At 50.4% G+C, this 20,499-nt stretch overlaps 1 protein-coding gene across 14 annotated transcripts in view; it reads right to left on the bottom strand.

Moving 5' to 3' along the window:
* SPECC1 (sperm antigen with calponin homology and coiled-coil domains 1) overlaps nt 1-20,499 on the bottom strand; it is a 188,651-nt gene that overhangs the window by 35,668 nt on the left and 132,484 nt on the right. For 11 of the 14 annotated variants that reach the window (XM_074342066.1, XM_074342064.1, XM_074342059.1 and 8 more), the window contains 4 exons: nt 8,376-8,521; nt 7,270-7,370; nt 4,014-4,095; nt 233-389 (listed from right to left, as the gene is read on the bottom strand). In XM_074342066.1, coding sequence (XP_074198167.1) covers nt 233-389; nt 4,014-4,095; nt 7,270-7,370; nt 8,376-8,521 — 486 coding nt within the window. The other 3 variants (XR_012499346.1, XM_074342071.1, XM_074342070.1) reach the window with 3 other exon arrangements.

The following is a 20,499-nucleotide window of genomic DNA, read 5'->3' as shown; positions in this document are numbered from 1 at the left end:
CCGGACCCCCGAGGGCTCTGCTTCTGCTTCTCTCTTTAGGGCCCTGCACTTCACTCGGCCCGGAGCTACCATCCAGTGCCCGCCTCCCTCGCTGAACAGGGACTGTGCCTGAACCATTTGCATTCCAGAAACACCTGCAGAAGTAAACTGACGGTAAAGGATAAAACAGAAGGAAGAGCACAGGGCCGTGGGCCCAGCGCTCCCTGAGTTCTCCCTGCTGGAAACGTGGTACCTGAGTTTGCCGGGCGGCTTCCAGCCCCCGGGGGAGGCGCTCAGCAGTCTCGTGCCCCCGAAGCCCAGAGAAGGGGGTCTGCTCAGGGACTCGAGCGAGGGGCTCTTGCGGAGATAAGGGTCCGGTTTCAGGTCCTCGGCCCTTCCCTTCAGAAGATCTGCGGGAACAACAACAGAACCACCGCCCTGAGAATGAGAGACGCGGCAGGTCACACGCGCTCTCCCCGAGGACAAACCCACGACAGACACAGGTAGACATACACAGATGCAGCTTCTGGATTAAGTCGTAAAAATGCAAACAGGGACGTGGTGTTTTCGGGGAAGGATTCTCCAGGCAGTGCTGGGTCGTTACTTAAGTGGGGTCACCCAGCAGATAAGGTGGAGGGGAGGGAGGAGGGTCCAGAAGATGGCAGTGTGCCGGCTTCCAGCATAAGCAGGCTTATTTCCTCTAAATGATGCCAGCAAGAAACCGGTTAGAACCTGACGGCCGCAACTGCACAGTGGCCGCAAGGACCTAGCAGGACGTGACCCACGGCTCACTGCAATATAATCAGCATCGCGGTTTAGGCTCCCCTGCGGATTTTCCTGTGTGCATCATGGGTGCGGACAGGCGCAGGCAGGACAAGCATGACTAGGCACTCCAGGGCAAGAGCCGACCGTCAGTCAAGAGCCGCCTCTACGCGAGGGTGAGATGGGGGACCCAAGGCCAGCGCTGCCACCCGCCCAGGACCGCCCGCCTCTTCTTCTCGGAGATGTACTTTCCCTTTGCTAACAAATCCTTTAAAATCTTCCCACCATACAACGCTTCCGTCTCCCGTCTGAGTTCTTATCTTTCGAGTAAGACAAGAACCCGGGTCTTTTCCCTTCCCCTTTTGGGGGTGACAGCAGGACCAACTCCGACACTTCACAGGGACTCAGGGCCCAGCAGCCCCCGGTTCAACAATTACTATGAATTTCAAGATAGTCCCCAGAGAGCACTGAGCAGAGGCCCTGCTTCTAAGAGCCTTCTCCCACCGCACGAGGCCACCTGCGCTGTTGTACCGAAACGGCAGACCAGCCGGCCTGCCAGGAACTCAGCCGCGTTGAGCTACACGAGCCAGTCTCACTCAGCTCATGCCCAGAGGTCTGCACAAACGCTTTCTTGAAGGGGTCTTTCAGTAACTTTCCTCCTCGTCTCGTAGCTGGTGCCCGGGGAGGGAGCCCACGGGAAGGTGCCTCCTGGGGGCATCGGGTCGCAGGTGGCAGCAGACAACACACTGGGGTCCAAGAAAGAGACCCGTTTTGCAGGAGAGGAAGCCTCCCAGTCACAGGGCCTGGCTCACCAAAAGTAAGCAGAAATGTTTAAGGCTCTTCTCTGCTGCCACACTGGCCTGAGGCAGGAGAGCTAATGCGGCGTTTTGTAAAGGACCACGACGGTGGACAGTGGGAGAAGATTTTCCAGACCTTCTAGTTTCTGTGTACAGAGGCATCGGGACCCAGAGAACTGGGGACTTGCAGCCAGTGGCCAGGCCGAGCCCAGGACCCTCCCCTGACGCAGTCAGCAGTCGTGGAGAAAACAATACTTGTGCAGCTAATAGCATCAATTATGGGCAGTCAGGTTGGGAGTGAGGCTAATTAGCTCGGGAGAGCAGAGAAAAACAGCGTTTACATCACTAAAGGCAACACAAAAACAGCGTATTCAGCCTGGTCCTGCGGCATCTGGTGACCTCAGGTCGGCAAGGCGGCCAGGAAGCGAGCAATTTTCACTGTGCAATGCTTTCCGAGTAAAGTAAACAGAATCACTGGGGGGACAGGTGCCGGCGGGGGCTGACCACCGTCCTGCGGTCTCCGCGTCAGTAGTTATCTTCCCCATGAGAAGGACGGTCTCTCTACTCAATGGGCAGTTCACAGCTGGAGGGCCAGAGAGGACACAAATACCAAGACCAGAAGTTCACCCAGGGCACTTAAAACCAGCTCTGGTGGTAAATGCTACGTCACAGGCAGTTCATCACAATTAAAAGCACTGCCACCACACGCTCGCCTGCACGCACAGCGCCGTGCGTGTAACGCGGTGAACCCGTTTCACCCCACGCGGCAGGCGTGGAGAACTCAAGGCAGGGTCACCCCTGCATTCCTTATTCTCCTGGCCCCGTGGTCTTCCGTCGCCCTTTCCTTCTTCCTGGAAGTCGTTACAATGACTCCACGTCCTGCACGAACCGTCACCACTTCTTCAGGAAGCTGCTCATCAGAGCCACCTCCAGCCTCGGCCCTCGTGGCAACGCAGGAGAAGGAAGGAGAAAGCCTGCCCTGGTCCCAGAGCTCCTCACAGTCGGGGGGCCGCTGGAGCCACTCAAGCTCTTCAGGGCTTGAGCCTCTCCCAGGTGGAATGCAGGGACCGGGCCAAGGGTGCACCTTTGAATTCTCAGTCAGTGTTTATCTAAGTCCTATTAATTCCATGAAAAAGAAGACCAAATGCAAAAGGGAAAAAAATCAGGTGCTGAGGTGAAAGCATTTACAACCAAAGGGTAAAACTTATCTCACTGAAACGACGGTTTTAAGAACAACCCTGACTGCGTCTGACCTAGAACCAGCACGGCGGGGACTTCTTTTAGTTCGCGCCGTGGTGTTGCAGAAGCTGGCACACACGCGGCTCCTCCCGCTGCAGTCTGCACGTCCGGCCTTCTCTCCTTCTCACAGGCCCCGGCCTAACTCACGTGGTTCTTTTCACCTTTTCTGTCCCCTCACAGCAGTGACCACGCAGACGCACGCAAACTTCCAGGGTACGTGCTCCGCACAGCCTGGGCGCTCTGCGCGCGTCTCCGGGCTCCGGCAAGCGAGCTGACTCCACAGAGAACGGCAGGCGGGTGACAGCGGCCACCCCTCCGCAGCTCCGGCCCCACCCGCAGGGGCCACTCAACCCTCGAGCCCTCCTGCGAGGCAGGCGGCGCGGTTTCTATGATTTCTGTCTCGGGGGTGAGGGAACCACAGCGCTGGGGGCTGGAATAACCGGGCCAGAGCCGGACCGGAGGTGGCGGGGCCAAGCTGCGAGTGCAAGCCGCCCCACCCCTGGGCCCCCCTCGACGGCTCCCTCACGTCGGCCACCGGCACAGGAGACGCGGCGACGTGGGGCTGCGGACACGACCACCACGTCGCCATCAGGAGCTGGATTTTTTAAAACGTACAGTGTAACATCAGGAGAAGGACCCCATGCAAAGACCAGGAGATCTCAGAAGGGGCTTATTTTAGGAATAGCGGGAGCCACAGACCTTCAGAATCAGATACGGTTTCTTTTCCTTAAAATAGTTACTTCTAAAGATAAGAGGGGGGAGGGCATAGCTCAGTGGCAGAGTGTGTGCTTAGCATGCACGAGGTCCTGGGTTCAATCCCCAGTACCTCTGCTAATAAATAAAAACAAATAAACCCAATTTATTATTTTAAATAAATAAGCCCCCCAAAAGTTAGAGAATTTAAAATAAAAAAAATTACCCCCCCAAAACTTTAAAAATTAAAAAAAGAAACCCCATGCTGTAAAAAAAAAAAAGATAAGATATTCTCCTGAGATTTAGCGAAAAACAAAGAAGCAAAAAATCCCCGGAGCTTGACATTCCTCCCAAACTCACGCGTCCTGAGAGGTGTAGGCGGCGGGAAGCAGCTAGGGTCTTGTCCATAACACACATTCAGAGTTTGAAATCGTTTGCAATAAATGCCACTGATTATTTTCCTAAGCTCAGTCCATGTAGACAAAAGAAAAGTTAACCCTACAACAAGTAAGTCATCAGCACTTCATGTTCAAGGTAATTTACCTGAGAGGGGGAGGTCTGGCAGGTCCAAGCGTTGAGTCACTCCTCTGCTAGCCGGCCGAGCACTGCTGAAGGTGGAATGCCTCTAGAAACCAAAGGGCACCAGCATAAGTGGATGCGGACATCAGGAACAGCGTGAACAAGGGGTGTGCGTGTGTGTGCGTGAGCATGTGTGCACATGTACAACAGTTCTCCAGCTCATTAGCATCACCAAGGGGACTTTTGAAAACAACTTATTTATTTGAATAGGTAATAAATGAAACTGGCACGCTCCTCGGAAGGAACAAAAAAGACAGAGCGTGGAAACAGTCTCCTTCCACTCCAATCACCTGGTTCTTCTTCACATGGTAACTGCAATTAATCAGCTTTATGGACATTTCCCTGGAACATTCTATGTATACTCAAGGATGCGTGTAAACATACTGTTTTCTTTAATGGCCAACAGGTAAGTGAAAAGACGCTGAGCATCACTGGTCCTTAGGGAAACGCACGTCAAAACCACAAAGAGGTATCACCTCACACCTGTTAGGATGGTTATTACAAAAAACAAAACAAAACAAAAAAAAACCAGCCACAGGAAAAACAAGTATTGGTGGAGAAACTGGAACCCTCACGTACTGCTGGCGGGGGTGTAAAATGGTGCAGCTGCTTTATGGAAAATAGTAGGGAACTTCCTCAAAAACTTAAAAATAGAACTGCCACGTGATCCAGCAGCATCACTTCTGGGTAGATACTCAAAGGAATTGAAAGCAGGATCTGGAAGAGAGATCTGTCCGCCCATTTTCACTGCAGCATCATTCACAACAGCCGAGAGGTGGAAACAACCTAAATGTTTACTAACAGATGACTGGAGAAAGAAAAATGTGGTCTCTGCCCACAATGGAATGTTATTCAGCCTCAACACAGAAGGGAGTCCGGCCACAAACTAAACATGGACGGACCTGAAGGACCTGACCTGCTGTGCTGGGAGGGGCTGCACCTGCGCTGTGGGCGCAAAGCTGGCCCTAGACCTGGCCAGACGCCGTCCCAGGCCAGCACCTAGAGGAAGACTTCCCGATTCTGGCAGGGACAGACGTTCCTTTAACGGGCCAACTTTGGGGTGTTCTGGGAGCACTTCCCGAAGCTCGGTGCAGACCAGAGCCTCTTCTCCAGCTCCCCGCCCACCCCGGGTTAAATTCCTTTCTGCCTGACTAGCTAGAGTGACTTCCGGTATCTGCAAACGAACGGGGTGCACATTCACACGCAGACAGCCCGTCGCGTGGGCAAAACCTGGCAGAGGGATTCCACTGCGGGCTCTGTGTAGTAAGACTGATCCAAAATGACCTAAATATCCATCAACAGAGGGGCGGTTAAATAAATCACCCGTATCGAGGAGCCTTTAAAAGGATGAATTATTTCTCCGATCGCCGACATTTAAAGGTGTCTGATCTATGCCTGCCTTCATTCAACGTACGTTTACTGAGCCTCTGCTGTATGATACGTGCCAGTCCCTGTTCCAGACACGTGCTGTAACAGCAAACAAAAGGGGATGTCAGTCCCACGACACAGCAAAGGAGCCGGCGTCTGCATAACGGGCAGTGAAACCCCATGTATAAAACTTCTCCTCCCTCCCTACACACACACACACACACACACACACACACACACACACACACACACACACACTTTTATGCTAAAGAAAAACATGTAGACAGATACATAACAAGACATAAATAGTGGTTATTTCTGGGACCGGGAGGAAGGGAGATTTTCAACTTTTTCCCTTTTACACTGAAATTTCTGGGAAAAGCTACTTTTAAAATAAACACAAGAGTTAAAAATTGGAAATACTCCAGAAGTCAACCGTCAGTAGAATGGATGAGCCATCAGTGTAATGGTGTGTTTATACAAAGGAACACTACACAGCAAGGAAGATGAACAAATCGCCACCACATGAACAAACCTCACAGACACAACATTGAGCAAAACCATGCAGTCACGAGAGAAAGTCTGAGATCACACAAAACTAACCCATGGTGAGAGAGGTCAGATCACGGTTCTTTCTAAGGGGTTACTGACGGGCGGTGCCATGAGGGCCCTTATGAGGCAATGGAAAGGCTTTATCGTGGTGTTGGCTAGGCAGGTGTACACACATGGAAACACTCAAGCTCCGTACTGAAGAGCTGTGTGCTTTGTGGTACGTGCGTTACAGCCAGTGGCTCATGGCAGCTGCTGTGCACCTGCTGGCAGGGCCCGCTGTGAAACCTTCAGAAATTCTGCAAGCTAGCTGTTCAACACAGCCATTCCTGAAATTAGACCAGATTAAAAGCAAAAGTAATAAGTCCTCAAAACTCACTGCCTCCTAATTATCTTATTACTTCTTACTGTCGGGGTTTTTACACCTGTCACATCTATCGTAGAAACACCGCATAACGTGTACCTCTTCTCAACTCCACGTGCACTGAGGTCGTGGGAACAGCCTGAAATCGGCCATGCTGGGAATACTGACACCACAGAAACTGGCGAACACTGCAAACCGGGGCTCCTTCCCCAGGGAGACAGCGCTCACACATTTACCAGCAAACTCGTGTTTCTGTGCCTCAATGGAAGTAAGTAAGAATGAAGCAGGACCTCCTTCACTTCCACTAAACAATGATTATCATAAAACAAGCAGTTGTTTTATTTGGTTTTACATGTAAGATGGTGGAAGTTACCTTCGAGGGCAAAAAATAAATTAAAAAAAAAAGCTTAAAAGATCCCAAACGATATACGGAAGTCACTAACGACACCAAAAAAAAATAGAACTTGCTGAAGACGACACCAATCTTGGTCCAGCAGAAGCAGAACGCTGAGTGTTACTAACAACATCGAAAGCCCTGGTCTTAGAAATGCCAAGAGGCTTTGGTCTAAAGCCTTCAGGAGATGGTAAAGGGGACAGCCAGCTAGCTCTAAGAATTCATAAACGGTTAACACTAACATCTCTGGTTCAATGTCCGCTTTTGGTAAAAAGGACAATTCATTTAACTGAAAACTTTCAGCGTCATCTTACGGGAAACAGAAAAACGGATCATTGAAACTGACGCTTACGGTGTCAGTGTTCCTCATCAGACATCAAAAGCATAATTTTTAATGGAAATTTCATCATTATTATGATTTATTTTAGGGTTATTAAAAAAGATGTTCAATGTGCCTCAAAAAGTAAACCAACTGGGTTTTGCTTCTTTTTGTGGCCTGGGTACCGCGACAGCGACACCGCCCACCCCAGAGGCGCGGCTGGTACCTGCATGGGGGATACGGCAGCGGCGGGGGCAGTCCGCACCGGGATGCCACTCAGGGGGCTCCTGGGGGTCTTGTGGACAGAAATATTCTGTCCAGCTCCACCTGCCAAGAAAAGAGAAGGGAACATTCCTGTGCTGCCCCGGCACAAAACAGCCAATAATACCTCCTGACCTGTTACTCTCCGGGTGACTAAAGCAGCAGCCCACGACGCAGACTAGGCGTCACATCCACCCCTTGGTCCTCGTCTCCGGACCAGCGCTGAACCGGGGGGGAGGAGGGGAGCTCACTAGCAGGGGCTGGTCTTAGATGTAGGACACTCAGGGGAAAGAAGACATACGTGTAACGAGGCACCGAAGGCAGGAACACACGTGCACAGACCATTAGGGTCAATTCACAGGCCTTCACCTCCAAGATCTGCAGTCTGATCCTAGCCTAATTCAGCTGCAAACTATTTCAGCAGAGACGACACCCCAGGATTAGCTGTGACTCTGGGCTTCCCATTCAGGGAGCACATTTGTTGCAATCAAGGGAAGAAACATACTGCATCTGGGACAGAGGCGCCTTCGGCTTCCTCTGCCTGCTGTGCCTGTGGCTGCAGAGCAGAGAGATGCACCTTCCTCAGACGTCGTAAGAGGGAATAAAGGTGTCCACCAAGCATTTCCAGACAAACCCGGGAATGTCCCCGATCAGGAACGACAGATCGGCACAGGCGGCCACACTCAGGGCCCAGTAGGGAAAGTGACAGTGAGTTCTGGATAAGGAGGGCCAGGCGCCAACAAGACGCCTCACCTCCCAGGAGAGGCAGCCTCTGGCCACCCTGCTAATTCTCCTGAGACAGCAGTGAGCTGGGTTTAGTGGACGCAGGGGCAGAAAGGGAAGGTGGTGAGGCAGGAACTGGAGGTGAGGAGAGGCAGGGAGGAGGGGAGACACCCTGGAGCCCCAGCCGGGCTGCGGCCTGCGGCCTGCACACAGAGTCTGCACATGGATGACCCAGAAAGGGCCCTGGGGCTGCGTCCACGTGAGGCCAGTGTGGAGTGGGACAGGCTGGTTACGTGGGGCCACCGTCTGAGTTTGAGTTTTGGCTTATGAAACAAAACGACTAAATACCTGGGCGTCCCAAGTCGAATGACTTGATGAGGGACTTAACAGTGGTTGCGGACTCCGAAGACGTCGGAGGGGTTCTGTTCACGTAGACGCCATGCCACCGGCCGGGGGCATCCACCTCGGCGGTCTCCGACTCGTCCTTCACAGGTCTGCACGCAAAGAGCAAATGAAACTGAAAAGGCGGAGGACATCCCCGGGGGCCGGGGTGGGGGGGGGGGAAGGACACAGACAGGAACAGAGCCAACGTGAAGGAGATAAACAGATCTGGGAGGAGAATCCCTGATTGAAAATCCTGTTTTTCCTACCGCGTTGCATATTTAGGAAACAGCGAGGGGGTGGGAAGGGGTAAGTCTGGGAGTCCGAGATTTGCAAATATTAACTACTGTACATAAAAACAGGTAAAAAACAAATTCCTTCTGTACAGCACAGGGAACCATATTCAACATCTTGTTATAACCTTTAATGAAAAAGAGTGTGAAAATGAATATATGCACCTATCTGCATGCCTGGGACGTGACGCTGGACACCAGAAACTGACATAGTGTAAACGACTGTACTTCAATTAAAGGAAGAAAAGAGAAATAACGTAAGGAAATAACACAGGTCCCAGTCTCAGTTTTCATCAGAGATGTTTTCTTCGGAATGGCCAGAGATATTTTTTATGATATGAGCTCTAAATAAAAAGGATGCAAGTCTACTCTGCAAACTGTAAAAGATACACACCAATGTTATTTATCATAAAATAGCTCACTGTCCGTGGTGGATAAAATGGGCTGGCGTGTCAATGTGAATTCCAACCCCAACCTGGTGCACAGAGGTTGGAAAGATGGCCTGTGAGGAATGCCCTGCAGCTACGATTTCAGATGGGATTTAGGCTCCACCCACCAGGAAGACGGGCCAAGACTGGGACCTGAGTCAGGGATGGGAGGCAGGGCACAGGGCGCTCACTGCACTGAGACAGACGGAGCAGAGGCAAGAAGCTTCTGCTGCTGGTAACTGTGGTGGCAGCTTTCTGGCTGAAGGTGCCTGTTCACAGCAGAGGCAGCAGCTCCCCTGGCAGCCCAGTTCTACGTGTTGTGACTTGGAGAGCTGTTCCTGCAAGCTCAGGCTCCCAACAATCCTGCAAGCACTTAGCACCTTCCTGCTCAAGCCCACAGGGCTGCGACCTCTCAGGCACGACAGAACGCTGCCTCAGACACGCCTGCCCCCCCCCCCCCCCCCCCCCGAGTGAGAATGGCTAACAGCGTTCCAGCATACGGCTGCAGCTCTGCCGAGGTGAAGTGCCTGCTCTCGCCGTCTCCTTCCTGGAGAGGTCTCCCTGTGGCTTGTAAACTGGAGCAGAGACTTGGAGAAGAGCCTTTTAAAGACAGATAGCCTGATTCAGTTCTCTCCCGCACGGCTTCCCCCTCCGGGGGACTCTGGCCTGTCATTTAATCTCCCTGTGAATGAACCAAGACAAGGTCTCCCAATCTTCTGACTTCTACATCACTGCTCTTTCTGTTGTATCAAATTGCCACAGCTGTTTTGCAAGAAGATGACTAATTTATGAGAATGGCTCAAACAGAATCCTTCTGGCAGTATATTTTAATAAGGTCAGTGGAAGTTTAAAATATTTATTTACTGATCTTTTTGAAATGAGCCTAGCTACTTATAAGCTTCCGTGAAGGAATTTACTTGCTCTTAATTCTCAAAGCTTTCTTCGGTTGCTCTGCAATCAGTGCGAATCGAATAACTGTAAGCGAAACAGAAAACACTTCAATCACACTGTTCTAAGCTCTTGTCTCCAAAGCCCCTTCTTGAGAGTGAAAAAAAAAATCTGTAAACTGATGACTTCTTTGGAAGGAAACTTCAGGTTTTTCAGAAATTGGACTTTTTTTTTTAACTGAATGGAGTTGGATTTTGGTATTTTCTCCGTTGTGTCACCCAGTTTAAAATTAGATGGTGACTCTGCAGGAAGACAGCGAGATCAGGTTAGGGACGAGCAGGAAAAAAAATCTCATTCCTGCCCCAGCCATTCTCAGGAAGGTCAGAAACACACAAAGCGGACGGATGCCTTCTCACCGCTCCTGAACGTGACCTGACACCTCGGAGCCCGAGGGAACTTGGGGTACCCCTCAAAGGAAGATCGTCTGTAAAAATTCATTTTCACTTCACTCCTGGACGACAGAATACGAACAAAACAAAGAACCCCACCTCCTCTGAGGTGTCCCCTTCAATTACCTAAGTTTCTCCCTGTGACTCACAGTATTGAATGATGAACAGGGCTCATTCTGACCCCACAAGAAAACAGCAAGGCTGCAAGGACTCCCAGCCCCCCGCCTTCGATACCACAGGGGCCTCCCTGACCTCAGGCTGGCTTGGCGAGACCGCGGGAGTCAACTCTGCAAGCTGTCCGGGTAGATCAGAGAAGCTACAGTACTGAACTCCACCCCCCGCCCCCAGGCCGTGTAACAGCGATGTGTGTGTGCAGGGAGTCACAAAACAAAGCCTGAACTGAAGAACAGTAGAAAACAGTTGAGAAGAACGCTACTGGTTTTATCAGAACTTTAATCACAAACAGGCCCCCGAGCCTATCTTCAGACTGTGATCAACCAGCAACGACCCCGTTTCCTCTGTTCCCAGGAAGCGTAAGAACTCTGTATTCCACAGAGGACACGAAGAAACACTTCAGCATGTAGCCAGGTGCACTGCAGCAAATTCACTAAAGAAAGAAACCCCTGCAAGGGACCGCTCTGGGGTAAACACTCGGTCAGGGTTACCTTCTGCCTCCTAAGACAGAGGTGACGCCCCTTGGTCAATCTGTAAAATATAAATCCCTCACGTCGCCAAAGGAGCCTTGAAAATTCCTCGAATCACCCAAAAGTACGACTTGCACGGTTCTGTAAGCACAACTGCACCCAAGTGCCATCTCTCAGTGAGCCTTGGGCACCTGCCTTTCCTGAGCTGCACACCGTTTGCTGTCTCTCAGGCGCAGCTCCAACAGTTCTGCCCTGTCCAGCGACCACGCTAAATCAACCACGAAAATGAGGTGTCTCCCGTCTGCTCCCAGCATGTAAAACTGGGAAAATAATGAATATTTTCCACAAAAAAAAGTGCAGGATATACTCCTCATCTAATTTAATTTTCCACCCAAATTCCGTAAGTCGCAATCTCTTGTTTTAGATGAAGATCACAGGCTTGTACGTGGTGAGTCTGGGGTGAGCCCAGCTGTTTGCACACCTTTCTCGGGTTTTCTGTAAAGCGTGGGTGTCCTGTGAGAGGCACACGAGGCTCAACAACAGTAACAACACTGCTGAGACTTGTCCAAATCTGTCTGCCATGTATTCAGGAAAAATACCACCAGCGTGTATCTCCCCTGCCCAGTTCTTATGATTATGTGATAACGTGCTCTTGGGAAGTGGCGCCCCGACCTGAGAGGGGCAGATCGTTGCAGGCGAGGTCACCGAGACAGGACACGGGGCGGGAGGCGCGGCCCACAGGCCTGGGGGCACCTGTGACCGTCGCCTGAGCTTGCGAGCGCCCGTGTCCGTCCTCACCTCTGGCTCCTCCGTGCTCTCTGATCTGTCTAACGCACAGCCTTCCTTGTTCCGTGGGGAACAGAATCTGCAAACGCCGGTCCTGTACGGCTCCCACCTCCTCACACAGCGCCCGGCTTGGCGCTGCTGCCTGCGCGGACCCAAGGGCGTGTGCACTCTTGCACACAACTGTTTCTAAAGTGTTCAAAGGGAAGCTACGTTTGGGAAATGTCACATTATCCCACTGCTGGCTTCACACCTGGCAGATTAATACGTGTAAAGACCAGTCACGTCGACCTGATCACGTGTTCACAACGGCTCTTTCCTGAACAACTGAGCGGAGCCCAGCTCAGGCCGGTCCAGGGCCACGCAGGACTACATGCGATGCCCCCCTCCACCTACCTGGCCACCTGAAGTCCTCCTCCTCCCAAGTCCTGCCTCGGGGCCTCTGCTCGTCTATATCCTTACCCAGAAGGCAGTTTTCTCAAAATGTTTCTATGATTATGCACAAAACAAATCTAGAAGACGTCTGTAGCTCCACAGTGAGACAGAAATTAGTAAATGTTCTTTCCGTCTTGGGTGCCAAACAGCGTCTTCTGAATCCCACTTCTGAATTTCAATATAAGCATTTCTACAACCATAAATAACAGACAGGGTATAAACTGACTGTACTTCAATAAAAATATATTAAAAAAGGTAATGAACAGGGTAAAATGGCCATTTGAACCCAAGCATCTGAACTTCCAAATTCCAACAGTTAAGACCCACAGAAACACATCATAAAAATCCTACAGACAGATGTCATGTGTCCTGGACATTGAAGAATTTCTGCTACACAGACAATCAGTGGAGGGAAATGAAGAGAAACATAATATAGGTTTCCCCCAATTCCCTCGCAAAGGGGAGGTGGGTGCAGGGGACCCCCCGCACACCTCCATCCTAGGGGGCCGGGTGCTGCTCCTGCAGAAGATCTCTGACTGCCCCAGGAGGTGGGGTGCTTTCTCCCAGGGACAAAGGGCAGCAGCAGAAAGTGGCAGATCGGGAAAGGCCACAGGACACGCCTAAAATGGACAGCGGGCCAAGCCAAACAGGCCCAGAAAGCCGGCTCCCCTCCTGCACACCAGTGCCACCAAACAGAGAAGAAAGCAGACGTGGACGAATTCCCCCGCTGCCACGTCTTCCTCTGCACTCACTCTCCTCCGAACCTCCGTGTCTCTGATACACAATACGCATTTTCCTTAAAGAGCCTTCCTTCTCATTTAAGACACGAGGAGATTTTAAGAGTTATGGGGCCAACTGAGCACAGATCTAGGCAGAATCTATAGACACTGATCTTGGGCAAAGGACAGGCCCTGATACACTTTCAGCCGTTCAAGCAAGAGTAAGTGATGGGTGAAAACAGGCCGTGACCTGTGGACAGATTTCGAGGCATTAAAGGAAGAGACTCCCTGCCCTCCCAGCAGGACAGACATCTGTAAACACACGACAGGAAACAGAGTGAGACGCTGAAAAGCATCCACCTTGAGAATTCAAGAGAATTCAAGAAAATATATGAAAGATGACAATTTAAAACAAAAGGCTATGCAAATCTCAAACTCCTAATTTATCCCTTCAAAGAAAACTTTTTTAAATAAAATGAAAGTCTGAGTTAAAAAAAAAAATGAAATCAGCAATCTAATAATCCCATGAAAATATGTGTTATGAGGAAAACGTAACCGCCTATTTGTACAAGATCAGGGTAGAGAAAAATCTTACACAAAAACGAAAAACCCAGGAGCGGTGAAGGAAAATACTAACAGATTACATCACATAACAATATAAAGTTTCCCATGATGAAAGATGATAAAGCCAAAAGACCCACAATGCACCGGGATAAACACATATCCCAGATAAAATACTGATTCATAAGCTGATAAGAGAAAAACGCAGAAAAGCTCAGTGGAGAAATAAACAAAAGGGCTAAACTAGCAATTCTCAAAAGAGAAGGTGAAAATGGTTAATGCATAATAGTACACTCAAATTAAAGACACGGAAGCAACCTAAATGTCCATCAACAGATGACCAGGAAATGAAGCTGTGGTACATATATACAAGGGAATATTACACAGCCATAAAAAAGAATGAAACAATGCCATTTGCAGCAACATGGATGGAACTAGAGATTGTCATTCTAAGTGAAGTAAACCAGAAAGAGAAAGAAAAATAACACGTGGTATCATTCATACGTGGAATCTAAAAAAAAAAAAAGGACACTATGAACTCACCTACAAAACAGAAACAGACTTGCAGACATAGTTACCGGGGAAAGGGGGTGGGAAGGGATAAATTTGGGAGTTTGAGATTTGTAAATGTCAGCCACTATATATAAAAATAGGTTTTAAAAAAGTTTCTGCTATATAGCACAGGGAACTATGTTCAATATCTTCTAATAAGCTTTAATGAACATGAATATATGTATGTATATGCATGACTGGGACATTGTGCTGTACACCAGAGATTGACACATTGTAACTGACGGTACTTCTATTAAAAAATAATAATAAAATAAAAAACAAAAGCAAACAAACAAAAAGTACTAATAAGACAGCGGGTTTTCTTTGCCAACCCTCGTTTCAGGGAAGCACCCTCCCCGGGAGTAAAACGTCACACGTCCCAGGTACGTAACCTGATAATATCTATTAAAATTTAAAAAGTGCACGTTCTCTAAGGCAGCAGTCACACTTTTAGGAACCCAGCCCACAAAAATACGAACCAAGCCTGTAAGGCTACATGAATAAAGGTTGTTATTACAGCATTATTTGGAAAGAAAAAAATGCTAGAATATACAACCTTGATGTTCACCAGTATGACAACATTTGAACATCCCAGGGCACATCCGCCTTCCAGGATACCATGCAGCTATGGACATGAGTTAAATGCATAGATATTGACTACTGTAAATATTGCTTCATAATTAAGAAGAAATCCAATACATTAGGTCAGCAAACAATCTACTATTTGCCTTTAAATGTCAACCAGACATCTAGACTTCAAATTCCATGTGCTATACTTTCTGATACCCCAGAGCTTTGCATTAACATTAATGTATGCAAAATTAGTTTGGCCTCTTGCTCTAACAGTGAAGTCATTTGAAAAACAGCCTTTGTGTTTAAAAACCTACCTACGACTTGTATTGAAAATCCAGCTTACTTCTGCCTCGGTCCCAGTTATCTGTTATGGCTTTCAAGTTCTGAAAGTGGAAAACTGAGAACAAAGGGGCAGGAAGGCCCTGCAGAAACACGGCCAGTGATGAAAAACCAGGCAACAGACTCTTCTAAATAACAATATTTATTTAGCACTTCATGAACACTTACATATAAAAATACTCAACACTTCCCAGGGGAAGACAGATCAAAATTCACGGTACAAATACAGCTGTGCGCTGGAAGTTGAAATTGTCTTTTTCTTCTTGTTTATATTTGAAAACACCCGGCAAGTGAATTCTACACTGTCCTAAGAATGCTTGGTCGAAGGTGAAGCTGTCCCAGGATGCAGACTCTTATCCCACCAGGCCAGTTCCAGAGAAGCTATTTTTGCAGAGGACACCAACCTCTCCTTTCTATCACCAGACTTAATATTCCTAGTAACTCCGTGCTCTCGGGTTGAACACCCCAAGCGCCCTCCTGAGGGAAAGAGCATTCCTGTCCCTAATTCTCCTGGGATCAGACAGCAACTCTCGTCTCATCCGCTGGATAACGTCACTGACCATCTGGACTCTTCCCCTCCTGAGAGCTGCAGGACGTCCTGCTGAACTGGACCCGGATCTCTTCTCAAACACGTGTACTTCCAAGAGTTTAAAATCGCACTTAGAATCTTGGATCCCTTTGAATTATATGCTTCTGGATTTAAAAAAAAAAGAAGTCTTTAAGTTTCCAGGGTGAGTTTCATTCACGAGGCTTTTGCTGGAGCTGTTGTCCGTGAGTTTTCAGATTCCAATGAGTGCCGTCACCACCGCTGAGTCAGCTCACCTGACTCAGCGGCATCCTTTCTGACCAACCAAACGTCCACCGCTGAACCAAGAAGCTCTGGAAATCAGCCCCAAATCCAGCGGCGGCTTGTTTCAGATGAGGTAAGGAAGTCAGACCTCAGCTCGGAAAGGTGAAATGCAGACTGGGGACGTGGAGGAAGCAGAACTTTCTAACTTTGAAACGAGACGTCATGCAGACGGCTTCCTATTTTTGCCAAAAATAGTGTTAATTCCAGGATGATCAGATACCATACTCAAAAGGAAACACAAAAGTCAACTCTGAAACGCAAAGCACACGCCCGGGTTGAGGTGAATGGCTCGCTGGGCGTGCAACGATCTCTCTCGCTGCACAGAAAATAAGTTTTCACAGCAGACTTGTACTTTGTTTTCAGAATAACTTCCTTTTATGTTCCAAATAAAAGACTGCTGAATCTTCTAAGAAAAAAAAAAAAAGAAAAAGAAAAAGAGAGAAGGCTCATCTTTGCTTGTGCAGAATTGATTCCAAAATGCAAAAAAAAAAAGGTAAAGAGACTTGATCGCAACGACTCTGTGTGAGACAGTGGATGCTATAAGGAGACCATTTGGTTCTTTATAAAGAGGGGGTTTCTCCTCTACACAGTCCCCCCTTCAGAGAGAACTGGCTGTGGTTTCCCGTCATGGCCGGGGCCGGGCGGTCTCTCCTCCACCACGTGCTCCACTAGCTGACAGAGACCATGGCGCTGTGAAGATAGAAACGGGAGGGAAAGACTGGTAAAGGCGTGACTTCACGCAACAAGACCTCAGTCTACAGACACGGGGAGCGACAGCTGGCGCTGTCCGCGGGGACAAGCTAACATCCAGAATCGGACCGACACGTCAGTTTCTACTGCTCCGACTGCTTTTAGAAGTCAAAGGTCTTCAGACGGAGAACATGCCCAAGCTTCCAGATGCCCTTCCCAGGCTCCTCCCACCAGACCTGCGCCGGCAGGCAGGGCTGTCGGCAGAAACGTCCAAAACCAACAAAACCAGGCCCCATAATTGACGGAGTGGCCTGTGCTTCCCTCTACGGTCCTCGCTCCAGGGCCAAAAAGGAAAAGAGAAAAAGGACGTCTTTTATTATTACAGTACACAGATTCTCAAGGCTTCAGGGACACTCACGTTCGCTTTCCAAAGCAAATCTGTAAAGATGGGGGCTGGGCGGCAGGGATCCTAACTCTTCAGAATTACTACGTCTCTAACGCCACAGACGTGAGTCGGTCGCAGGAGAGGAAGAGGCTTGCTGCATCGCCCGAGAACCAGTTTCCACCTTGAGCTTGAGGGCCAAGTAAAGTGCCGGGACCCCAGCGGTGGGAGGTGCACAGGTGAGCTGTGCTCAGAAGCCGCTCAAGGACCCCCCTGAGAACCAGCCGCCCCCCACCAGGGTCAGGGACGCTGTCTCAAGGCATCTGCAAGGAGAGAGCTGAACAGCTTATCTCAGCGACCCCAGATTCTGCCCCCAACTGCCCCCTTTCCCTTGCAGTGAAGCGCCAGACACCCGGCGAGCGGTGCGGAGCGTTACAGCCGGAAGAACAAGACGCGGGGCGCACAGGCAGGCGGCTGACGTGAGGGCAGAGGGCGGTGTGCACACACAGTCAGAAGCCAGTTCCTGAGAGCCTGGCCGGGAGGGGCCGCCGGCTGCTCACCGCAGAGGGGACAACGTGACAACCAGCAGCACAGGCTAAACACAGCGCGAGCCTCGGACGTTCTGGTCTGGAAGCGAATACAGCTCATTAGGCAAGACATTCAGGGGGTGCAGCTCCTTCAGACGTTGCTCAAGGGTGCTCACTGGTGCCACAGGACAAAGACGGCAAAGATCGAGCAAGTCACCCTAAAAACAACGGTCTTGACTGTTGCAGCCTAAGAGGAGAAACGCACGGGTCTCTCCGCGCGGGGGCCCGAGTCGCGGGCTCCTCCCTGACGGGGCTGCGCGTGGCCGTCAAGGCGCGACGTTGCGCCTAATGCTGACTTGTGTTCTCTGCATCTGCCAGGCCCCAGGACACAACTTTTCAGGAAAAAGAGTTGATGTTTTAATTACAATGAAAGTTTTAATTTCACTGTGTTTCTCTTAATGGTTCAAAACAAGAAGCAGCCGGTGTTGGAAAGGTTATTCATTTATTATCCTTTCACCCAATAATTTATACGTCTGGCAAAACAGATCACTGTCAGGTCCATGAACACCACACTGGCTTGTTCAGATTTCTGGACGAGAAAGACGGGGCCCAGCTACAGCGCGGAGACACCACAGTGCTGGGGGTGGGGCGGGGTGGTTCCAAGGACGGTGTTGGAAAGATGGTACAGTCACCAGGCACGTGAGTTCCTGACTCTCCCATTAGAGGAAGGACGGCTGGCCAACCAGGGTCGGAGAACAGCAGAGCTGCGGGGGCCTTAACAGAACGGCCTGCTCTGACCTCCTCGTTTAAGAGGAAGGAGCTCGGTCTGCGGTTGGTGGCAACGATGAGACCACAGCCTCATTTCCCCGTGTCTCAACATCACATGCTCTGACTCCAAAATAAAAATACCTTTGAAGCCGTAACAGGGCTGAAGACGGTGAATGAGCCGAGTCTTAGATTTATCTGAAACACTAGCTCACAGAACGTCCACTTCGTTTCAGCTGCTGAGCTCCGGGTCGTCAGCGCTGCCTTGCCTTCGTCGCCCGCCTGCTGGCCTCTGTCCACGCCAGAGCACGGGAACGCGGAGCCGCCTGTCCGGAGCCGCCATCGAGCACTTTTCTCCTTCTCTTGGTTGTGCCCGGAGGTCCTCGTCAGATCATCTTCTGCAGGTTCTCTGGCTGTGGCTGAACCAAGAATGACCTCTGAGTTCTTGTTTGAGACGCCCATCCAAGTCAAATCGGGTTTCAGTCAAGAGCCCAGGCAGCCAAGATGGAAACACCTACGCGGGCCGAGGACCCTGGAGGGCACGAGCTCGCCGCGAGCCTTGCTCGCGTGGAAGGTTCAGGACGTGGCCGAGCCATCAGTTCCCAATGGCCAACTCTTCAGCAGGGGCAGCGAGCCAGAGCGGCCCAAGACCAGATAAGGGCCCGCACTGGCACCTGTCTGGAGGCCTGCGCGAGGCAACGACAGGCAGAAAACCACTGACGCCCACAGGGCCTCGTTCACGGGCCGTGTTCTGAACTGGCGTCAGTTCTAGAATTTTGAAATGTTTTGCGACCAAGGATTAAACTGTTGGACTTGGGAGGTAGGTTTGCAAATCAAAAGAGAAACATACTGGGTTAAAAAAAAAAGTGCCCCTAAGTTTGAAGACATGAGATGTGGTGCACGAGGCCCTAAATGGTCAAGACACGTGCAGCCTCCCTCTGAGGTCAGGGTCCAGGTTGCACGGTCTGGCTTGTGTCCCAGAAGCTGTGTAAGAAACGCAGCATCTCAGACAGTAACTTGCTGAGGGCCACCTCCTAAACTCAGGGCTTCTCTCTTAGCATTTCTCTGTAAAACAGGTACACGTGAAGCAGTGCAAGTTATGACATGGTTCCTCCTCCAGACACACAATATAAAAAGCAAGACAGATGGACAAACAGAAGCAGACACAAAGGCAAACCAGGCGACCTCATGGCCACGTCACCAAGGAGCACCGTGAAATCTCATCTTCCAGCTCTGCTTCTCCCTTAGCTTAAAATTCTCGTGCTCTGGTGGCCAGAGGGGTTAGGTGTGACTATAAAACCAGGACCTCAAGACTTGCAGGCGCGAAGCGTGAACCCAGCTACGCGGATAATCTCGGTCCTTCTCTAGAGGCTGTTTTACAGACAAGTCACAAACAAACAGCTGCAGGATTGGCAAGTGTGGTTAAGAGAATCAGAAAAGAACTCTGGAAGAAATCTACCCCTTCCACCGCCGTGAAGTTCACGGTAGTACATCAGACCCAGCGGCCCAGGATCCAGCCACTGCCACCTCCGGAAAATGGGGGAAAGGGCAAACTGTACCGGAACCTACTAAATCTGAGTTTAAAATTCTGCTATGTTTCATTCCTACTGAGACATCTGAGAACTCAAAATAACTCCCTACTATCCCAGGATCTCAGAGTTAAGGGCATCTATTCCTGACCTGGGAAGAAGCACTGCCTCAGTTGAAGTTCATGATCTTGTCTGTAAAGCACTTACATTTTAAACAGTAACCAGCTTCGTGCTCACCCTGGGAGCAGTTTGCTCTGGAATGTCATGGTTAAGACAGGCTCGCGGGGGCAACGCGGCCCAGGACGTCCCTGCCTCCCGGGGAGAAGCGAGGGTCGCAGAGCAGCCAGACCTGTTTTCCACGCTCACCCTTTTTAACGAAGTGGGTTATCTGAAGGGCTCCCCGGGGGAGCCAAGGGGGCTGCTGGTAAGGAGCAGGTCCCAGGCCAGGCCGGTAAGTCCACCATTGGGCGGCCAACTCCCGTGGAGGCGTCCAGCGTCGCCCACCGGGTGAGGGTGACCCACAGGTGCACTGAGCCCACGGCGCTGTGAGAAGCAGCCTGCTCCCCAAGCCCCGCTGGGGGCGTGGCCGCGGTCCGTGCAGGTGAGGGACGCACCTTCTCTGCACCGATAAACGCGGTGCTGACGGGGCTGGTTATACCCTGGGGTGGGGTCAGTTACGCCCGG

This window comes from Camelus bactrianus, chromosome 16 (assembly GCF_048773025.1).
Source record: "Camelus bactrianus isolate YW-2024 breed Bactrian camel chromosome 16, ASM4877302v1, whole genome shotgun sequence".
NCBI lineage: Eukaryota > Metazoa > Chordata > Mammalia > Artiodactyla > Camelidae > Camelus > Camelus bactrianus.
This window is presented reverse-complemented; position numbering and strand designations above follow the sequence as displayed.